This window comes from Zeugodacus cucurbitae, chromosome 3, assembly GCF_028554725.1.
Source record: "Zeugodacus cucurbitae isolate PBARC_wt_2022May chromosome 3, idZeuCucr1.2, whole genome shotgun sequence".
Lineage (NCBI taxonomy): Eukaryota > Metazoa > Arthropoda > Insecta > Diptera > Tephritidae > Zeugodacus > Zeugodacus cucurbitae.
Genome location: NC_071668.1, coordinates 5,244,447 through 5,268,040, shown reverse-complemented (window position 1 = coordinate 5,268,040; position 23,594 = coordinate 5,244,447). Strand labels below are relative to the sequence as shown.

General features: G+C 36.8%; 4 protein-coding genes across 4 annotated transcripts; all 4 read right to left on the bottom strand.

Annotated features, from left to right (window-relative positions):
- Nucleotides 1-8,521: 8,521 nt before the first annotated feature.
- Nucleotides 8,522-9,751, bottom strand: LOC105214216 (putative gustatory receptor 22a). Its single transcript, XM_054226499.1, has 2 exons — nt 8,735-9,751; nt 8,522-8,674 (listed from the first exon to the last, which is right to left on the bottom strand). Exons 1-2 carry the CDS (start codon nt 9,749-9,751, stop codon nt 8,522-8,524), a joined length of 1,170 nt encoding a protein of 389 aa, XP_054082474.1.
- A 1,037-nt stretch (nt 9,752-10,788) lies between these two features.
- Nucleotides 10,789-11,850, bottom strand: LOC114804224 (putative gustatory receptor 22c). Its single transcript, XM_029041601.2, has one exon. The coding sequence runs from the start codon at nt 11,848-11,850 to the stop codon at nt 10,789-10,791; it is 1,062 nt and encodes a 353-aa protein (XP_028897434.2).
- A 1,070-nt stretch (nt 11,851-12,920) lies between these two features.
- Nucleotides 12,921-13,973, bottom strand: LOC105214215 (gustatory receptor for bitter taste 22e-like). The gene is made up of 2 exons (XM_011187508.2): nt 13,134-13,973; nt 12,921-13,073 (listed from the first exon to the last, which is right to left on the bottom strand). Exons 1-2 carry the CDS (start codon nt 13,971-13,973, stop codon nt 12,921-12,923), a joined length of 993 nt encoding a protein of 330 aa, XP_011185810.2.
- A 726-nt stretch (nt 13,974-14,699) lies between these two features.
- Nucleotides 14,700-15,949, bottom strand: LOC105214214 (gustatory receptor for bitter taste 22e-like). Its single transcript, XM_029041623.2, has 2 exons — nt 14,933-15,949; nt 14,700-14,852 (listed from the first exon to the last, which is right to left on the bottom strand). The coding sequence occupies exons 1-2, from the start codon at nt 15,947-15,949 to the stop codon at nt 14,700-14,702; spliced, it is 1,170 nt and encodes a 389-aa protein (XP_028897456.2).
- Between the last annotated feature and the right edge of the window lie 7,645 nt (nt 15,950-23,594).

Genomic DNA, 23,594 nt, shown 5'->3' with positions numbered 1-23,594 from the left:
AATTTCCAAAGGCCGCCATTTTGTTAATTTTTGAAAAAAAAAGCTTCGATCAGACCCAGGATTATCTATTTATAAAACTAATTTTTTTTATTCGATTGATTTTAGATGAATGTCCTAAGTCCTTGATTGTCACGCAAGGACCTTTTTTTTTAAACTGGGTCAACACAGACAGCTTTAACTTTGGAAATTATAAATTATTTTTTTAATTTTTTCGTGACTTCAAGTCAAAACCTTGGATAAATAACATGATTTAATAGCAAAAAAAATTACTGAAAATTTTCATTTTTTCGTGTCTATGACTACCCCTAACCCCTTATATAAATTGATATTTAATAGATTCTGTTAGTTTTCGGTTTTGTCCCTCAATGGCTCCAAATCTGTCCAGAAACTGATATTCGAATTTTGGAAATTGAACAAAGCTATAGGGAACCAAATCAAAAGGCCTTAACGGATGATTTTAGTTCGAATTTCGTTGACAAATATCTCTTTATTGCAAGGCCGTTTCCTTGATATGTAACACATAGACTAAATAGAGTTGAATCGAACTATAATGAGTGTGTTCAAAAAATAACGGGAATTTTTGGTTTTTTGAAAACAATATTTATTCATTCGTCTACATTAAAAATAATCCCAATTCTATATTATACACTTTGGCTTCTTCTAAACGTTGGAACACTTCTAAAACTCGATTTGTTGGAGAAGCCTTTGGCTTTTTCTGCGATTGTTTGAGCGCTTCGAAAACGTCGGCCCTTTAAGATTATCATAATTTTTTGAAGGAGGAAAAAATCACACGGAGTCATGTCTGGCAAATATGGAGACTGAAGGATATTTACAGTATTGCTTTGGGCCAAAAATCGACCAAAAACCTTAGCGGCTGCTACAGACGTAGTAGGCAATGAACACAGTTTTTGAACACAGCTCGTAGATATAAACAGTACCAGTTATAATCTCTTAAATAAATGTTATCTAGTCTCTGATTCTTTCATTGTTTCAGCAAATAGTTTCGTTTCGACAATGAGCACTTCAAGTTCAAGTGCTTTTAATTTCTTTAAATTCTTAGCCCTCTTATTTATATATGCCATTGCACACTCTAAAAGATTGTCTGCATATTTTACATAGTTGAGCGCTCACTCAAGCGTCTTTCTCACACTTAGCTCGCCTAGCATTTCTCATGCTCCTTTGATAATTATGACTTACACGTTGCAACTATCATGTTACAATGCCAGCTTATATTGCATCAACTTGTCATTTGAAATGAATTTATTAAAATAATTAAGTCGCAAGACGACTATACGCCGTTTGAAGAGGAAACTTAAAGCGGGCTACGTTGATAGGCAACTAAAGCTCAAGAGAAGCAAATTTTCGCAAAAACTTCCACACAAAAAACAGCGGAGAACTTGTAAAGCAAACGCTACATTTCCTGCAGCAAATGCATTGGAACCACCAGCATGCAGAAAGTACGAAAATGAGAAGAGAAGAGACGGTGCAACATAGTAGCGACTAAGAAAAGCTACGCTTGAAATAATATCAAAACGTTAAAGATTTTCATTTCCGTCAATTGCGATTTTTCTTCGCAGTTTTTCTGCAAAATTTTCGCCACGGAAACTCGATTACTTGCCAACACCAACACGCGGTCCGCCAAACTCCGGCTGCTGCTGCTGCCGCTGAATGTGCTAAATCAGAGAAGCGAAATCTTGAAAGCGTTCGTGGTCACTCAGTTAGTCGCGGCAGACATGGTAAGTGAGCGCACAAAAAACGCAAACCGAAAAAAAACAACAAAAATAGACGAAGTGCAGCTCAATTTCAAACTGACAAACTGGTAGAAAAAGCAACATCTTCATTGCTCATCATGCCATGTCCGCAGCAGGGTGGCCAGCAAACAACCACCCAGCAACTGTCTCTGCTTTGCATTTAAATGAGAAGTGTGTAAGAATGTAATTGAAAGAAAATCAAGTGATGAATACAATGCACTGCAATTCAAGCAGTTAAAAGGTTGGAGGCGAAGTCGCCGCTTTGATAATTGCAGTGGAAATTGTAATGGTAATGACAGTCTGTTGTCTGTTTGCACGCGAGCATCAACAAAGTTGCAGCAATGGGTGTTGCCTGGTTAAGGGAGGTGCCGCAATTCGTGTTTGGTGTTCATAACATGAGTGCTGTGAAAATAGAATATTCCATATTAAAATAGAAATGGCACGAATAAACGTCGGTTTCAGATATAACCGATTCGGTGAGCTTGATTTTCGACTTTTGATAAAAAAAAACGATTTTTGTAAACGATTTGATTGTTCGGAAAGTATTGCTTTACTAAACTTTGACTGGTATAAACTGGTATAAAATTAAATGGAAGCTTAAAAAGTTCAAGAATGTAAAGTACTTGCAATCGATTGTTCTACACCATTATGAAACTATTTCAGCGCTTAGTCTTGACTGGTATAAACTGGTATAAAATTAAATGGAAGCAAAAACAGTTCAAGAATACAAAGTACATACATTGGATTGTTCTACAGCATTGAGGAAATATTTCAGCGCTTAGCCTTGAATGGTATAAACTGGTTAAACACACATTTGGAAGCTATAAAAATATGTTTAATAAATGTATATGTATTAGTATAATATCTTATCTCTTTATATTTATAAGGAAACCCGTTGCTTTTTTCCTAACGATTTTAAGTATAAAAAATATGAAGGAAATTGACACATGAATTCATTGAAAAAGTTCTCTTATCTATAAATAATGATTATATTAGATTTATTATACCACAAGCAAATTGAATTTATTATTTTCTATGTAATTTGGTAATACTCTCATATTCTATTCGCCACTCCTCCGGTCTCGTTTGGAAACTACACTCAAATTAGTCAAAGCTACATATATAACAATGTTGAAAAACGAAATTCAGCGAAAGAGAGTATGTCGACACTTCATTAATTTGCTACACCATATTTATGAGATTATAACAATTTATACCAGTTGGCTATTCTATTCACAATTCTTCAAATTACGTAAACCAAATACAGCTTAATAGACAAAGTAGATCCATATATACCATATTAAAGAAATTTTTACAAAGACTGCTGGACAAGAGTAAATTTTGCCTCCCTAACTACCTCATCTGTTAATTTTATTTTTATGAATACTAAATATAAAATACTATTTTCCAGCTAAACAGAAAATTCAAAAATAAAATTGAAATCTTAAATATGCAGTATGCACTTTATATATTTACATACACAGATATCTCCCAAGTTGCAGTAAGATGTATCCATTTTCTATGCGTTCGGGGGAACTACAAGCCTTTCTGTGTATTTGTGTATGTAAATTTATCTAGAAAAGCAGGTTATATTCAATAATCTAAATAAGGCAACTGTGATTGAATTTTCTTTGTTTTCAATATCTGCATATAAAAATCCCAACGAATGCAAGTGTAGGTATATAAAGGGTGTTTTTTAGTTGTGTGATTTTCAAGAATAAATGAAGCGCATATAAGTTAATGCTTTGGCCTAGAACTTAGCTTTATTATAGAGATAAGGGTTTGTCATTATGTTTTAAAAATTATTTCGGGCATGTGACCGACTGGATCGAATAAATTCCAGCCGAGAGGTCCAATTTTCGACCACGTTTTGTAGCAATTGGAGCCGTATGTCAGCAGTAAACGTTTTTCCGATATGAGTAACAGCTGTCAAAAAGTGGAACTCCTAAAAAATTTTGGTCTCATTGAAAACTACACGTATCGAAACAACAGACACCCGTTATAAATAATATCCACAGCAACAACAAAATATAACAACTCACACTGAATATATGAAATTTTATAGTACAGGTGAGGTATACACTTATTTGCATTTACGAAAATCAATAAATTTCAAAAACAAAATCATTTCTGAAGATATGTCACTGCAGATTGAAATGTTCAATGCAACAAATTCAAATGGAATTGTGGTTGCATATGGAAATTCATCAATTGTGCATTAAGGATTTCTCTCAGAAATATGCATACGACTAGTTCATACCTCATACTTTCATACAAATACACACTGTCGATTTGTTATTAGTATTACTCCGCAATTCTTCTCATCTTCATCTAACACACGTGTCACTATAAAATTTATGAGCTCGGAAATGTAAATGTATAGGTTTTGGTATGACTCTACATTAGTATCTTTATCCATCAGAGAAGTATTTTAGTAGACGAAATGCTTTAGTCATTGTATTATTCGGCATAATCATAGATTATTTCATCAACTTTGCTTCTTCTCTTCTTCTTCTTCTTATTAATTTTCTTCAGAATCGCTTTTAACGAGTATAATCACTGGCACTGGTATGCAGTTGCTCATGGACGTGCACTAAATGGCATTAGCATAATTAAAGGCCTTTCTTAATCCGTTGTGTACAATTAACCGTTATACTAATATACCAGTCATTGGAGAGATAGCTATACTGTATTATTCAGCCTACAATTTGTAGGCTTTTTTTGTTCTTTTATTGCACTCGTCTATATATTACGAGTTGATGAAAGAACATAAATTGATGAAAGAACAAAAGACAGAAAAACAATTTGTAATGAGCATGAGTTGAAAGAGTACCAAATAAAATGAAAAAAATAAGTCCTGTTTGTAAATATCAGTAGTAGCTGTAGTAGTAGTAGTAGTATATATCGAAAATTCGTTAGTGTACTCCACATTATCTACGCCCAATTTTCGCCGATTTACCGACGCCCTTACCTTGGGTAGTTGACGTCAACGGTGTATGTGTGTGTATTGTGAGCGAAAATTGGCAACAAACAGAAAGGATATGATAAAAGAATAAGGCAGTGTACGTGACAACGCATACTTAAACAGCTGGCGGCTACAATTTTGGCACAAAATGCACATTACCCCAGAAAGTGAACTCTTTTCGCACAAAAGTCTACAAATAAAACTTCGAATTTCAATGAAACGCACGCATATCTATTATATTAGCCGAGGTAAGAGTATATTACTTTTTGAGACCGCATAGGAATTGAATTTATTCTTTGTACTAAGGAAAGAAATGAGATTTTTTGAATAGAATATTCTGTTAAAACCTCAACAACCTTAAATTGATTTCGAGAACATAGTTTTATATTATAAGAGTAGCTTTATTTATCTTTTATCAACTGGTGGGTAGTTCACGTCGAAGTTTAGTCGAATTTCAAACGGAGTAGAGTATGTAGACTTTTCTAAGGTCATCCGTATTTTATGTCTTTTTCCATATTTTTTGGAAATCAAAAAATATTCTCCATTAGTTCTTATCAGTCTCACAGGGTTGACTTTTGTTACTTATATTATATTCTGCATGCCGCCAGCATACAAAGTGACTTGATGGAGCACAACTAAATAACAGCGCCGAAACAAATTGAATCCTGTAAACATCATTGTGTGTAGAATGTTATATTTCTTAGATTAAATATAGAAGAAAAGAAGCGGGCGTACTGTATATGAGTATATACTTCTTGTAACAATATCTGAGACCTGCACACTTTAAGCCTTTTCCAAGTTATTCGATTGTTTTAACTCTGATCTATACGCAAAATTATCAACTCTCAATAATGTGTATATATCTATATCTCTATCTCTATCTCTATCGTTATCTCTATCTCTATGTCTATCTCTATCCCTACCTCTATCTCTATCTCTATCTCTATCTCTATCTCTATCTCTATCTCTATCTCTATCTCTATCTCTATCTCTATCTCTATCTCTATCTCTATCTCTATCTCTATCTCTATCTCTATCTCTATCTCTATCTCTATCTCTATCTCTATCTCTATCGTTATCTCTATCTCTATGTCTATCTCTATCCCTACCTCTATCTCTATCTCTATCTCTATCTCTATCTCTATCTCTATCTCTATCTCTATCTCTATCTCTATCTCTATCTCTATCTCTATCTCTATCTCTATCTCTATCTCTATCTCTATCTCTATCTCTATCTCTATCTCTATCTCTATCTCTATCTCTATCTCTATCTCTATCTCTATCTCTATCTCTATCTCTATCTCTATCTCTATCTCTATCTCTATCTCTATCTCTATCACTATCTCTATCTCTATCTCTATCTCTATCTCTATCTCTATCTCTATCTCGATCTCTATCTCGATCTCTATCTCGATCTCTATCTCTATCTCTATCTCTAACTCTATCTCTATCTCTATCTCTATCTCTATCTCTATCTCTATCTCTATCTCTATCTCTATCTCTATCTCTATCTCTATCTCTATCTCTATCTCTATCTCTATCTCTATCTCTATCTCTATCTCTATCTCTATCTCTATCTCTATCTCTATCTCTATCTCTATCTCTATCTCTATCTCTATCTCTATCTATATCTATATCTATATCTCTATCTCTATCTATATCTCTATCTCTATCTCTATCTCTCTATCTCTCTATCTCTATCTCTATCTCTATCTCTCTATCTCTATCTCTATCTCTATCTCTCTTCCTATCGTGCTGAGAGAGCACTAGTGATTCGATTAAAAATTACAGTGTCAATATACAAACAATATACGTATATCTCTGTTCCTAAATGAGGTTAAATAAGTGCACTCCTTTCACCCTACCGCAGTGTACTTATACACAAATTTCATTATACAGTTATTCTTTTCAATTATTATATGATCTACTGTTATTTACGTTGCCTGTTTCTTTTTCACTTCACTTCCTTTCCTTCCTTCCTCTACTTCTCCGCCTTGCCATCTACAACATTCGACAATGTTTTTTATACCATCCGCCATGTACAACCTTTGGTTCCTTTGTCGTCCGTCCGACGTTGTAAAATGTAAAATTTCCGAATTTATTGTCGTTGCCAATTGAAGCGAACAGGAATTTTCATTACAAGGTGAGAGTGCTACTCTCCATTTGCGTCGCGCTGTGCGAGGTGTGTTTTCGTAGGCGGCTTTTTTGCTGCTGTTCGCCGGCAACTTCCTTGCGGCTATCGACGGCGTGTGAATGTTTATGTTGCCTTCCGATGGCAAGCTGGCAGTATACCAAAAGGTAAGCGAATTGGCGAGAGAATGGTCGACACAATAATGGCTAATAAAAGCGTGCACTGCCGCGGAAGGAATGGCGTTGAGCGCAATGGCAATGGCAAATTTACCTGCCACTGGCACCAAATAGCATATTGTAAAATTAACAGTGTATAATATTTATACTTATTGAGCGGCCGTATTTTCTCTTAGCTTTTAATGCGCTTGACTTTAATTCAACGTAACGGTTGCCAAAAGAGTTGATACTTTCGCGTTATCGCTTGTATGCGACACGTCTTAACACTTTTGCTCGATTTTTTTCGCATTTTATTTTCTATGATTTTTGTAGGAATTTTTTCATCAGGAGAGTGTGTGAAAATATTTATTTTTTACTATTTTTCATATCATTTGATTGCCCATTTTTATAGCTTACATTGTAAAGTCATTGAATTGAATTCCTAGCGTTCAAAGCTTTGACTATTATTTTTTGGACAGTTTCTTATATTTTTAACAGGAATTTCCGCTACAGAATTATGCTTGACTTGTTATTAAAGAGAGAAAAAAACTCTGAATTTGTATTATTCTTCCTTTAAAAGCCTCGATCTGGTTTACTACTAAGATTTAGTACCCACCGCAGTACTCTTAAGAGAGCTAGAGACTTCATACCATGTTAATCAAGAACCTCATTATACCAATAAAGTTACGTCTAAAGATACTATCGCATTCAAACTAGATACACGAGTGAGACGTGGTGTATTTTCAGAAAAAAATTTATATCAGAATTGCTTTCCGACTACCGGATCATTTCAATGTCTTCCAAGCGGAGATTACTGCAATCAAAGAAAGTATTCTCGTTTTAATAAAGAGGTTGCTTACAACAAGTGATATATTTATATTTACGGAGATCCAAACGGCTTTTAAATCACTAAAATATCTTTGAGGCTCATCGAAGATCGTCAAATAATGCTTTGAGCTAAAAGTATATATATTTCATGATAAACCAGTAATGTGTTCCAGGAGTTCAGTGACATTCCAGTAGTCTGTGAATCAAATGAACTAGCCAGAGTAATAGAAGTAGGCCCCACTTTACAAATAAATTACGACAAAGAGGGAAATCAAATGCACCTTTCAACTTGTAGACACTTAATCTTCAAATATGTTATTGGTATGACTTAGTCTCGGTAGAAACAATCCTCGACTTTTTCAATTTAACAACTTTATTTTGGTGGTTCATAGAGGATTTATCAGTGTGAGTAGAGTCCAGTCCCCATGACTTCACAATGGGCCTCCTGAGGTCTAGGTGAGTCGTTCGACATACACTTTGATCTCGTTAGTTATGAAGGTTGGAAGGATGCTTCATAACTACCGAGATCTAATGATTAAATTCATAATAATTACTATCAGTTAACCTATTTATTTGAGATGATAAACGAATGACAAAGTTATATGGAAAATGAACCAAATATTAAACATGGATATCTCTGGGCTTCTTTACTAAATCAAAATTCTTAACTCGAGCGCCTATCTTAGCTCTTTCAAAAGTCATTATAGCTAAATTGCACTAAATAAATTAAATACAAAATCATAGTGAACAAAGCTTTTAAGCCGGTCAAGTGATTCAATTCAATTAAGCCGCACAATCGAAACTCCGGTGGGTTGTTTCTGCAGACGGCAACCAGAATCTCCAACTGTGAACAAAAATTTAAATTATTCAGCTTGAACTCACAATAAGGTAATGCAAAACTAACACTTTGTTCGAGCTCCACATCCGATCTCGCGACATCATTGAAGCTACGCAGCAGCTGTGCTATATCCCTTGCCATACCCAGCGCCAATTCGCATGCCGAAATGGTTAGCCAAAAGTCGAAAATATTTATGAGAACGGCTTGCCCTGTATAGAATATATCAAAGGCGGACAATTCGTAAACTTTGTCACTCCAAATGACACGCAAATAATATATGGACTGTATGTTGGCGCACATTATTGCAAAAATGCTGAACAGCAATTGTTGGCCGTAAACACTGGCAAAGCGTCTGCATATCTTTATCAGACGCAAGTAGATGCCCGTTATTTCATAGACCTCGTACGTAACGTAATGGAGAGGACGGCGGAACTGGCTACGGTTAGCGAGATATTGCAGGCGCTGGTGCAGTATCCACAGGCAACGGTAAGTGGTTATGACGAAATTGTAAAAGTGCAGCACGACAAGGAAAATTACATTGCCGAGCGTTAACGCCAAGGTAAGTACAATCACTGCACGCTGGTTTATCTCAGCTGCATGCGCGCATATTATGAATATGAAGGACAAGTTTTGCAACAGCGTTGCCACACCTTTCCAAATGATATAGTCATAGAAGCTTCTGCAATTGCGTGCCAAAACTCTATGCTTGCTGAAGTAATGCCGTTCGATCGCGGCGAATTCATTGAAGATGTACAACACCGATTTGTATTCGCGCCAATTTATCACCACAATCGCAATTAACGTATATATATTCGATAATATTATTGCCTTGGTCAGTAGTTCCATTAGTTTATTGTGTCGCAACATATTCTCTTCTAGGAAATCTTCGGTTTGCCAAGAAAATAAGGAAATTATCACAATCAGCGCATCAATACAAACGCTATAGACCAAGCTGCATTTTGACGTTGAGATTCGGCGTAATTTTGTATTATAACGGAATGGCAATATGCCAAAAGCGATGGAGAACCAAATTGTCGAGTTGTAAAAGAAACGCGCGAGACCGATACGCCAACGCGAGCTCATCGCGGAATGCTAACGCTTAGCAGGGTAGTCTGTGCTTATACTGAACTTCTTTCGTTAAGTATTTTGAATGCGTTCCACAATACCCACCTCCACCAACTGCCAAGTAATGTCCATAATGGTATTAAACGAATCGAGATGGCTGTGATAACTCGATAACTGGTGGTTGATTTGAGCGTGACATGTGTATTCCTCAAACTCGTTTGATATCCCATCTGATAAAGTGTGTTGAGTATTTCAGTACAGTGAGTCGAAATAAAAATCATCATATTGCTATTTATTATACAATTTAGATGAGTATAGAAAATACAGCTTAAGATTCATGTGCAAATTTTAAAAGCAATATTCTGGAACAATTGAAATATGAGGATCGAATAAGTAAACAGACTTGGTGAGCCAGAAATTTGTTGGTATCGTCATTCAATGTCTTTTGGCTGTACATAATCCATATTGAAGCTACTGTTTTACAAAATTTTGACATTGTTGAGGGTTTCTTCTCTTTTCCAACAAAAAGAAGGGGTCTTGAAAAAATGTACTATTTATTATTGATAAAAATAAATATTTTTAAAAAGTGATAATTTGTACAAGTCTCTCGTATTGCTTCCTTACTAAGATTTAAAATTATTCCACCAAATTTTATACCAGGGTTGCTTTTTGAATTCTTGAATTTGGGCATGCCGGAAACCGTCGGCCGTTTGTTAATATTTTCACTCTGAGAAAGGTGGATTGATATTCAATCCAAAAACTTTAATGAACAATAAAACTGCTTTCAGCTGACCAACTTTATTTTAACACTGTTAGTTGAGAAACACAATTAGTAACCCACGTATAAAAACACACATACGATAACTTAATTTTATAAATGTAAAATTGCTTGACGGCTCTCACATATTTAAAGAGAAATCATATTGCACCAACCAGAGCAACGCAGTCATCACTGAAGTACACAAATTGCGCGCCGTTGCAAAATTGATGTCGAACATGCCACATAACGGAAAACGAAATTTGTGTATAGTGCAGAATATCGAAAAGGTATTGATCTAGAAAAAAGTTGGTATGTTATACTTGATACTTATAGTTAGACATAAGAGTATACGCACATCTCTCGCCACCCTAGTTTGCAAAATATGAAAATTACTGAAATTTTGCAGCTCCACCTCCGTCTGTTGTTGCGCACGCCACACCGATTCGCATATGCCCATTATCAGCCAATAGTCCAAGGAGGTTAACAATATAATTTCCAAGTAATATAGCAAATCCAACATTTGCACGTTTAACTCCTTGCCGCCGAAGAGCATGCATGTGTAGAAGAGACACTGCACGACAACGCTCAAACGCACTGAAATTATGACGAGCAACTGTTGTTCGTAGGCCTTCATTATCTGCGCTATTAAGCGTATCAAACGCATATATACGCCGAAGATGTCGTTAATCTCACCAGCGCTTGCTGGCTGCCTTTTGGTGCTCAAACAACGGAGCCGATGATTTACAGCCAGTATGGAGTGATTGATGAAGAGCGCATTGTGATAGAATTGATTCGATATCAAATACATTTCATTCAGCATTATCATAGCCAAGATTAGCACCAAGATGAAGCTCCAGTCCTGTATGGAGCTCACAAAGAACATTGCCATGACGAAAACGAGATTTTGCAAGAGCATAGAACAAAATTTCACAATAATGCGTTTCTCCTGCTTGCTGGCATCATAATTGCGCAGAAAGTCTTTTGCATCACATAACTGTTTCACAGCGACGATTTCATTGAATAGCGCCAGCAGACGCTTTCTACCAGTCCAGGTGGTGCAGAAGAGTAAAACCATACCGACGCTATTCACATAAGTGATCGCGATCTCCACAATATAATGCAGCGGCTTCTCAATGAAGAGCTCATAGTTCGACATGTCCGGCCAATTTTTGACGACCCAAAAGAATATCAGCGAATTCATCACGATGCTGTAGCTAAGCGCGAATCGAGATAAGCGAAAAGTGTTCTTTTCTCTGTTATACTTGAACGGCAACAGACCTAGAAACATTGAGGTCTTGAAAATAAAGCGATGTACGAAGTGTGCGAACTTCCCACGTGCGCTCTGTGCTGTCTGCATTTTCACCACCGACTACTGTCTGCGCATATCGCACTCGTTTATGTGAGTGGAAATTTTTGTTTAATCATCCTGTGTGTAATTATAATAATAGGTTTGGGAATTCGCTTAATTAATTAATATATGTAATGATTGCCCGATAATTTGCTGCGGTGTCCAAGCGCCACATGTTGCACAGAATGTCGCCGATAGCTTTCTTGCTTTCTTCAGCTAATAGCCAATTAAATATGCTTAAATGAAATAGCTGTTGAAATACTCACACATACTCTGCATAATGTGTAAATCAAAATGAGCAAACTAATTACTTAAATTAATATTGAATGTCTGTCTGGCCTATCGGTAAATACGATTACTCAAAGTTATACCATATATGTATATATATGCATGTGTTCCATATTTTAATGATGTTCGTTATATTGGTTACTCTTTATAAAAGTGTTGGCAGCGCTCATAGGTACGTTCTAGGCGCTCATAGAAGGTATCTTTGATGACATCGTCATTCTCTTCCGTCGGGGCCTGGGCGCAAATAAGCGATATATTGAAGAACCTCGCTTTGATGCGGACTGTGGCTAGGTCTTTACTCTTACGAGGTCATCAACCAGCTGGGCAGAGACACATTCCCAATTAAGGGTCCGGCCATTCCAGGTGCATGCCCTTAGATCGTAGTTCTTAATACGTGTGCAGTGGTTGTCAACAAAATTGGGGTGTCTCAGCAGAGGCTGTTGTTTTGTTTTCATTGGGGGATTTTTTTATGTGGTGGGTCCTAAACCCTACATAGAACCGCAGCGGGCTTCGCCTTCTCACTTTAGCTCGCCTCCAAACGGATGCCTGTTGGCTACCCAGAGGATACTTGGTCTAAGACCGGAAGTCGTGAGCTGCTTGCGCCACATGCAAAAGAATCGTTCCGGGCCACTCCCAAGTGAATGATAGTCAGGAACTTATGTACATCACTTACATGAACTTCTACATATGACTCCATCCTCCGAGTTCATAAATCGGTCTCTGCTTTTATACTTGTAAAACAATAAATACAAATTTGGAAAAAATATCTTCATTTACTCCATTTTCTATTTCTACAGATTCTTATGATAATATTGTACTAAATATATAAGATATAGTATCATTGTCAGCAGAACCTTTAGGCCGCTCGAGTGATTAATGTCAAATAGCCCGCACATATGAAATCGCAACTTCTTGCTGCTGCAGATGATGGCAAAGCATTCCAACTAGAAACAGAGAATCTTAAATATTTATATGCTTTAATGAACTACAACCATGTCACTCACGCTCCGCTCCAACTGAGTCGACAATTCGTGTTTCCCATTGAAGTTACGTAATAACTCCTGCGTGCTACGCGACGTCACCAACGCCAGCTCACAAATTGTTATGGTCAACCAAAAGTCCAGTACATTTACAACAAATATCTGCAATGTCGCCAACACATTGAGCGCATTCAGCTCGCTCACTTTGCCGCTCCAAAGCAGACGCACATAGAAGAGCACCTCAATATTGCACATGGTCATCGCGCCGATCACCAGCAACAGCTGGTATTGATGTATGCGTGTGTAGCGCTCGCAGAGACTTATCAAGCGTGTGTAGATGTCTGCAATGTTATCGATTTCTATGCTCAGTCCTCGATGCTGACGTGGCGTCACTTCGTTGTCGATTATACACTCCAAACGCCGATTCAATACCCAAATAAAACGATAAGTAAATAATACCGCCAGAAAGAAGTGCGACTGTACGAGGAAAATTACATTCGTCAGCAATACCGTTAAGCACATGAACGTAATGAATAAGGCGGCGGGATTATCAGCCAGCGCGGTGCTATAGAAGAATGACATGTTTTGTAAAAATGTCGCGAAAACCTTCCACATCACACAGTAATCGAAAGTCGCACATTCATCGCTCAAGTGTTTATAACGATGGAAATAATCGATTTCGATATTAAGAAACTCGTTGAAGAGCCGCTGCAATCGTTGACGTCCGGTCCAATTAATCCACCATGTGGTGAGTATGCCGCAAAAACTGATGTATATAGTTAGGCGATTCAACAGCTCAGCAAGTGGATCGCCCGATTGAAAAGCGTCATCGAAATCGGAAAATATCGGCAACAGAAACGCCATGATCACAACAAATAGCACATTTATACAAATATTATAAATATTTAGCAATTTTGAAGTGACGAAACGTTGTTGCTGTTTGTTGTAGTAAAACGGTAGTAGCCCAAAGCAGATGGAAGACACAACTGTTACTTTGAGTAAGACACTTGAAATGCGTTTGCGAAGACGTTGACCCATTATGCGTTTGTGAAGTGCAAATTGTAACTGAACGGGAAGTAAAAATGTACAGTTATGAATGCCGAAAACACTTTCAATGTAAAGTGATTATTGAAAGCGCTAAGTTATGTGTCTAAAGCCATCAGATAAGCAGTCTTAATTAATTGAGTAAACACATTCAACTCAGTGTGGTTTGTATAATTGCAGGCTGTCATTTGACTTGTGTGATATGTGGAGTGTATTATGGATGAACGAGCTGTAGAAATCGATGGCCGCCAGGTCTGCATTTAAAATTGTTTCATTACGACAAGCATTCCTTGAGATATTGTGATTTCAAAATATACTTCTAGTTTCTCAGATATGTACGAGAAAAGGTGGTAAAGAATTCCACAGGTGCATTACGTTTTTGAGACCCAGACATCTTACAGCTGAGCTGTAATGTGGTTTAATAGCACCAGGATCTTGAATAGTGAAGGAGAAATATTTGGAAATCGCTTGGAAATCTTTAGTACTCCAACTTTTCGGCAACATATTGATGGTCTTAAGTTTTCCCGTGATTCGTTGTCTTTTATTTCATAAATCATTATAATCAAATTGAACGAAATATATAAAATATAAAATCATTGTGAAGAGAACATGACAGCCGGTCACGTGATTAAGGTCAAACAAGCCACATACACGGAAACTCAGTTGATTATCACAACAAATAAATGCAAATTGCTCCATCTAAAATTGATAATTAGAGAATAAATAAATAGAAGAATAGAGAATTAGAATTAATAAAAAAATTGTCACATTAAACTCACATTTCGCGCCAGGCCTTTGCCTAAATGTCGATAATCATTAAATTTTCGTAGCAAATCCGACGTTCTTTTTGAAGTATTCACCGTCAATTCACAGATGGTTATCGTTAACCAAAAATCGATAAGATTAATTAGAATCATTTGTAGATTAAAGAAGATACTCCAGGCGCTCATTTCCAGCACCTTTCCGGTCCAAATGATCTTTGCAAAAAACAGGCCCAAAATATTCGCACCCGACAGCACGGCGATCATCAGCAATGTTTGCTGCTCGTACATAATCGTAGATCTTCGGCAAATGCGCAGCAAACGCAAGTAAATGCCAGAGAGTCTACTAATTTCCTCTTCGATATGCACCACATTCCATTGCCGCAATTCCAGCTCGCTGATATGCTCCAGCCGACGATTGAGCACCCAAAAGCCGCGATATTGATAGAGCACACAGATATTGAAGAGCTGTATGGTAATCAGCATTACATTCAGCAAGAAATATACGAAAATTATTAGCAACACACGAAAAAACAAGCTATAGTTCTCGAAATCATAAACCGTATTGACGAATGAGATATTTTGCAACACCGTTAGAACACCCTTCCATATGATGTACTTATCGAATTGCACACATTCCTGCTGGTATTCGTTGAAAATGCGAAAGCACTCACATTCCATAAACCAACAGGCATTGAAGAAGTCCAAGAGACGCCTGTGATCACGCCAGTTCGCCCAAATAATTAGCACTATCGTGTACATCGTACTATATAAATTTACGCTATTCACGAGCGCCACAATCGGTTTGCGCTGCAAAATGTCCACATTTAGATGATCTTGTGTCGGCCAGGAGAGTATGAGCAAAATGACCGTGATCACATTGATGCCGATAGTATAGTTAATCAAGAATTTCGAAGACTCCACACGGCGCTTAATTTTGTTGTAGCGAAATGGCAGTATGCCTAGGAAGTTAGCGGCGGAAACAGTGGCTTTCAAAATAAAGTCGGTAAAATGTATGCGATATCGCGCGCACATTTCAATGTTGTGTGGAAGCGCGATATATGACACTTAGTTAGTCCTTGCTAGCCGCAATTAGACTGTGCCAGGCTTATTGGTGGTTGCTTGTTTGATGACTGTCAATGAACTGATCAATCTAGAGACTTGGTAAATATAAATAATCTGGCTTTTTCTTCGTCATCTACTAATATTTACTCTGCGTACAAAGAGAGCATTGTTTTTTCACTCAACTGCTGTTGTTTTTACAAAACCAATAAAAAATATTTGTCTTTCAAACAAATCAAAATCCAAATCCAAACTGTGAGAACAATCGTAAAAATAAGTGGGACCAAAACTTAAATATGGATCCCAAGTTAGTTGACAGTATTGATATTCACCTATCTGATTATCTTTATAGTTTTTTATACCTTGAACAGGGTATATTGTCACGAAGTTTGTAACACCCAGAAGGAAGCGTCGGAGGCCCTATAAAGTATATATATAAATGATCAGTATGTTGAACTGAGTCGATTTAGCCATGTCTGTCTGTCTGTCTGTCTGTATATATACGAACATGTCCTTCAGTTTTTAAGATATCGTTTTGAAATTTTGCAGATGTTATTTTCTCTTCAAGAAGCTGCTCATTTATCGGAACTGCCAATATCGGACCACTGTATCATATAGCTGCCATACAAACTGAACGATCGGAATCAAGGGGTTGTATGGAAAACTTCCGCATTTTACTACATATCTTCACGAAATTTGGTGTGAGTTATTGTTCATAGAAATAATTTAATCTCCGAAAAAATTGTTCAGATCGGTTCACTATAGCATATAGCTGCCATACAAACCGAACGATCGGAATCAATGGCTTGTATGGAAAATTTTCGCATTTGACGTGATATCTTCACGAAATTTGACATGGATTACAGCTTAAGGCAATAATATAATCTCCGAAGAAATTGTTCAGATCGGTTAACTATATAATCTTAATGTTTCTAGCAAACAACCCGGCTAAAAATAATTAATAAAATGTTTTCCTTTTTTTTACTTACTTTTTCTTACGTCTTTAGATTTGCTTAAACACATATGTAGTTACTAATAGAAATGCACCTATCAAGGGTATATTAGCTTCGGTACAGCCGAAGTTAACGTTTTTCTTGTTTTTAACTGTTTTCTCGATATGGTCGAGATTTTGGTCTTCAATGAAATTTTATCAGTTTTCCCTTATTAACTGGGACACTACTGTCTTCAAAGTAACAATCATTGCTCTCCTAAACTAGTCTACAAATTATTAATTTCTTTTTACAAAAATAAGAGCTTTCACCCATCAACAAAATAAACTTATTTTCGTAAAGCAAAGTTTACGCGTCACACTTATTACCTCATTTAATAAATAAATATTAAAATGCACTAAAGGAGTCAAAGACGAAAATAACACTTCATTAAATTGAACAAAATGTAGTACAATAATTTTATATTTTTTAAGGAATTATTGGATGTTTTCAGAATGTTTTTTATCGATATTTTCATCGGACTGTACCAGTAAGAGTAGTAAGGAGACCCTTTGGACCTCCAATAATACGCATACTGGACCAGTTGCGATAAGTTTATACTCAACTACACCACATTGAGTACAATACGGACCACTTCTATCCTCATTGACTAACTTCTCAATTTTTCTACTGTGTATATTTCTTAATATATCTACCTGTTTACAAGTATCTACGCAATTGCCGCATAATTTAGAGGTGTTGAAGCAAATGTGGCTAAAAACATAAATAGATGTGCAATAACAAGGCTTATGAGGCCGCAAATGCGTAGAAGCTCAGGTGCTGAAGATCCTGCACAGCAGCTGGTAGAGTGGTGTCTGAAGTTATAATATTATATAATATAATATAAGTGGAGAGGTATATATGTACATATGTGGCACCACAGCTAACGCAAATATATGGTTAGGAGTACACTCATAGATATAAGTATATATATTCAACAAAAAAAGTGCGTTGTATGGCCATAAAATGAAATAAGCAACCCCCAGCGAAGTGTGCGCAGGAAGTGAATTTGTCAGCAGCTTCAAGCTAGTTACGCGAATCTGCATGTTTTTTATTATGATTGCTTATCCGCGCTACACACACTCACGCTACAAAGTGGCAGAAGACGCGCTGAAATATTAAATATTTTCTTCAGGCATTTAAGAAGTCAAGCCTTTGATGACTTTACATAATTTTTAATACGTACTTTGACTGGCGAATTATATTACTGTAATAATCAGCATTATGCGGCGTAGTATAAGCAGAGTCTACACATTACATTGCCAAATGGAAAAGAGTTGTGTGGCAATATGTGAGCGCGGTTTGCAATAAACCAAAGATTCTCGCTTCAGAAAAAAAAATACCATAAATGCTAGCGAATGCCACCATGCTTACTGCATATATAAATAAGAAAATAAAAAAAAAATAAAAATTGTTGTTATTTTTGTAAGAGTCTACAAAGAAAGCGACGACACAAACAGCATTGGCAAAGCCAGCACCAGAAACATATCTTACCGATTGTGCGATTGTGCTGTTGCTGGCGAAAATGTCACCGCTTTCAATGCGCCGCTATATGCTAGCTGCCACAATTGCTGCTGGCAATGCCGCCGACAGTCCAAGTCATAGTTAACGTCACAGTTGCCATTGCCTGCACCGTCTGCGGTAGTGGTAAGTTTGCCAGTGAGAACGTTGTTGGCAGCCGCCAAGTTAACTATGAATGACAGCAAGAAGTTGTGATGTCAGCGAATATACTCGTATGTATACTTATGGATACTTATTTTCGAATTGTCGCTGTTTAAGAACGTGTGTGGAGCGCGTATAGCAGTTGCAAGTATATCGCGAATATCATAAGTAAAGCAAACTCGCATATATCAGCTATTGCAGCAAACACGCCACACATATATTTATATATATATGTGCATTCGTAGAAACATGTGAACCCCAAGTTATATGCTTTCATATTTTTCCACTCACTTTTATATGTTTAATTTTCCTTTTCTTTTTTTGCAGTTTTCTTTTAGTCCAAACTGTCAGCCATCTGCATAAAAAGTTCATTATAGTCATAAGTATTTCACGGCGTTAAGGCGTACTTCGCTCGCTCGTGATCGAAGCCATACTCACACACACATATATATAAAATATAAATTATATACATCAATATATACCTTATGGGTTTGCTCGTGTGCTCTGGTAGTCCATTGGCAGCATGGCAGTCTCGCTTTAGTGGCAGTATGGCTGTCAGCATGAGTAGCTTGGTTAAAAGTTTGTATGAAATATAAATTTTAAAGGCGAAAAATAGTGTTCGGGAAGGAAAATGGAGTTGAAAGACGCACACACATACATTAAAAGTGATTCATACGCAGATGCTTTCAGACTTTTTCACTGAACTTACTTAACTTAACACAGCTAGCGCTTCAGAATTCACACGCTTTGATAGTTTAATGAATATTTCTTCGTGAAATATATGATAATGCTGATAATTCAGTAAAATTATTATATTGGTTTATTTATATTTAACTTAAAACACTTATATAATACTAAGCAGAAGGGTTGCCAACTTTTTTCAATTACAAATTAATTTTCAAATTATTTTTAATTAACAGAATTAAATTATTAAAACATTTTTTAAGGAGGCAGTAAAAAAATGGCCAGTAAAAATTTTTAAAGAAAGGGTTGCCACGTATTATAACTTAAAAATAAAACTAAAATGTTTTTGACTTGATGGAAACATATTAATTTACTTAAATTGAGAAAAATAAAACGCAAAAAAAAAATTATCAATAAAAGAGAGTTGCCAACTTTTTTCAATTTTAAATTAACTTTCAAATTATTTTCTATTAACATAATGAAATTATTGAACTAATTTTAAGGAGACAGTAGCCAGAAAAAAATTTTAAAGAAAGGGTTGCCACATATTATAAATAAAACTAAAATTAATTTATTTTTGACTTGATGGAAACATATTAATATACTAAAAATAAGATTTAAAAAAACAAACAAAATCAAAAAAAGAGAGTTGCCAATTTTTAAAATTTTTTTTTTTAATTTTTTTTATTCAAAAAATTAGTTTATTAATTTTTTTTAGTATGAAGTAGTTATGTAGGAATTTTTATAAAGCAAATGTTGCCATCTATTATAAATTAAAATAAAATTTATATCACTTTGACTTGATGGAAACATATCAATTTACCAAAACTATACAATGACGCGAGAGTTACTTTAAAAAGTTCATGCAGAAAAATAATTTTGTAAAGCGAGGTCAAAGGTGGTCCAGTTGTGCGCAGTGGATGGCAGAATTAAGCGTCTGGCCATATGGGAACAGCTCATAGTGGATGATTGCCTTCCAATCCCACCAAACACACAGCAAATCCTTTTTGGCCGTCAATCCCGACTTGGCCACTGTTTGGGACGATTCACTGGGCTTCGACCACGACCGTTTTCGCTGGATGTTGCCGTATGTGTTCAATTTTTTGTCGCCAGTCACCATCCGCTTCAAAAATGGATCGAGTTCGTTCCGTTTCAGCAGCATATCGTGGGCGTTGATTCGGTCCACCAGGTTTTTTTGCGTTAAATCATGCGGCAACCAATCCACTATGTATCTAGTCTTCTGCAGATGGTTTGGTGACCAACTCCCATCTCCTGGGCAATGTCACGAGATGTCACATACCGGTCTAACTCGATGTTTTCCATAATTTGATCGGTACAGGTCTTCCGCCGGCTGGCTTATCCATGGTGTCGTTTTCATCCGCTCTCAATCGTCGAAACCATTCCTCCGCAGTTCGAAGTGATATACTACCATCGCCCAAAACACCATTAATCTCACGGAACGTTTCTCTAGCGGATTTGCCTTTAACGAAGGAAAACTTTAAAATAGCGCGAATTTCGGCGTTAGTGAACTCCAGGTTTACACATATAATCCAAACTAATCATGTATAGCGTCCTTTTGTAGGTTATGTCCAGACCTTTCAAAGATGTGTAGTATTGCCAGATTCGTGCTCTGCAGCGCTTTATACATAGCCGCGAAGTTCAAAAGACAAAAAAGGCGGAAAGGAGATATTTGACAACCTAATATTAAGCAATGTATTTAAATTTTTATCCATCCTTATCAAAGTTATAAAAAAATTAGAGATTTGTATTACAAATTTGTTTTACAGATCTTTTATTATGTAATGAGTGTTGTTCTGTTGCTTCTCGCTTAAAAAAAAGCAAAGCTATATATTATATAATACAGGTGCCAAAGTTCGAGAAATCTTCTGGGGAGCCAAGAATGCTTATAAATAATTCTAAGTCCACTTCAGTTATACACACTTTTAATTTAGAGTAACTGTTTCTTCAGAGTTCTCGATTTATGAAACGATCTATTAATTCCGCATCGAACCGGCTACTTAAAAGTTGAATCTTAAAAGTCAGAAAGCTTTTTTCTCTTGGTAATGTAATATGTTTTTTTAATGACATTAATCATGAAGTACTGCAATCACCAAATAGATATTTCCGCACATGTTTCCCCAAGCAAATCGCTAAGCTCAAATAATCATACAAAAACACATACATAAACGCACTTAATCCACACACAAAGCTTTATCACAAAAGCAATGATATTTGCTTATATTTTATTTCGCAAGCAATTCAATTCTTACTAACCCAATATTTACTCCGTCTCCACTGTGTGGATACGCTTACATAGTCAAATGGATTACGTACAAATATCGCTTGTGCTATTTAAGCCCCGCAGTGGATACAATTTTTACTAATATTCTTAACAAGTACACAAATGCATACTTCCCCCGCTTGCTTACTGCTGCTTACTTTGCTGGTGGGGGGTGTTTTTGGTGCAACATTGCTCTGCTCAAAGACTGTAAGACACAACTATGTACGAGTGCAGCTACCGCTTAGCCAGAACAAAGTAAAATCACCAAATAGCTGGCAAGAGAATACGCTTTGTATGGCGAACTTGCATAACAAGTTAGTAACTCGCATACATTCTATGTGTTTGTGTGTGTGTGTTTGCATTTTAAGTACAAATATATGAATATATAAATATATAAACACATACATATATGAATAAGTGCTCGGAGCGTAGCATATTGTTTGCGCTTCACTCGCTGCATTTCCTTTCCTTCCGAAATTTGTGGCATCGAAGTGTTCACGCTGTCATTGTGCTCACCCATTTTGCTATTGGGAAATGGCATTGCTGTTGTTGTAGCGCCACAGCGTTACAACGAAATGAATATAATCCCTAAAGCAGCTGCAGTATACTAGTATAATGCTTTATGATTTCCAACCCATCCATACTCGTACATACACGACCCGGCTAAGCAGCATTTCGTTGCGCTATGTGGTTGTGTGTGCGGCTTGTAGCAGCGTCAACAAGCTGTTGGTAGTGGCGAGTAAGCCAGTGAAGCGCTTTACAGTACCCCGAATACAAGCCAACAACCGACCGACCAAGCCAAAGCAACCAAAGTGGAGTGCGATGGGTAAGAATCCGGTGACCTACTTGATTACACCTAAGCGCAGTGGCGAGTGGCGAATGTGTACGGCGAGTGTATGAGTGCATGGTCGCATGTTTGTGGCTTCAGTCTTTACCACTGCACTATACTCTAATGCAACGCTTAGCTAAACAAGCAGTAGTCAGCTTGAGTTTACACAACATTAGGGTGAGTCAATGGAATGAATTGGCATAGTCTCAAAAGTCTGCAACTTAATGTTGGCCCTAACAATGAAAACTGGTTGTTATATGTAGTAGTATATATTTATGCCACATTTAGTCCAATATATTGAATGAAGGATCACTGTCGAGATTTTTGTGAAATTTTTAATATTTTCGGTCCGAAGAGTTTTAATTTATTACACAAAACATAACCTCAAATGTCGAAAATAATCTCAGAGTTTGTACATTTGTTTTCTGTTTTAAGGTTATGTATAGTTTAGACCACAAACTGGTATAAAAATAAAGACTTTTTAAGTAGTCTTACAGTTTCAAGGTCTCTCTGCAGCTTAGATATTTGGCAGAAATATAAATTCTCTTTGATTCTCCAAGGCTTAGGTTAGGTTAGGTTTGTAGGCAGATCTCTGCAAAAACAGAAAATCTCACTTAGACAGTCTGGCGATGTACATTGTGATCCCTATGGATCAAAGACCTTTAAGATTCAGCAAAACGCTTGGAATCCGTTACTAATTACTTAAGACGGCTAATGTCGAGTCTAGCTAATTCGCTAGGATCGCCGAAAAAGGGCCTTCCGAGATGTTTTAACCTCAGTCTGGACAATGAAGAAGGAAATGCTTAGATGATTCCACCTCGCCTTCCTCCATACAGCTTTGCCAACTTGCATCTGCCACGATCCCAAGTCTCAACGCATTGGGTACCCAGGACGATGTCCAGTAAGTACACCAATGATCGCGCTGAGATGGACCTTGTCCAGAGAAAGCAGTTGAACCGCCTACGCTCCACAGAGGGCCAAAAGGACTTTGCCACTGCACAAGTACTGGTAGTTGACCAGCGTTTGACGAGCTCATGCGTAGTCTGCATGTCGAGCGCTCTTGCGTAGGTGGACCATGCACTACCAACGCGCTCCCATTCCGACGTCAATGTAGCTAGGATACCCTCTCTTGCAAGCTTGTCCGCTAAACAGTTACCAACGATCCCGCGGTGA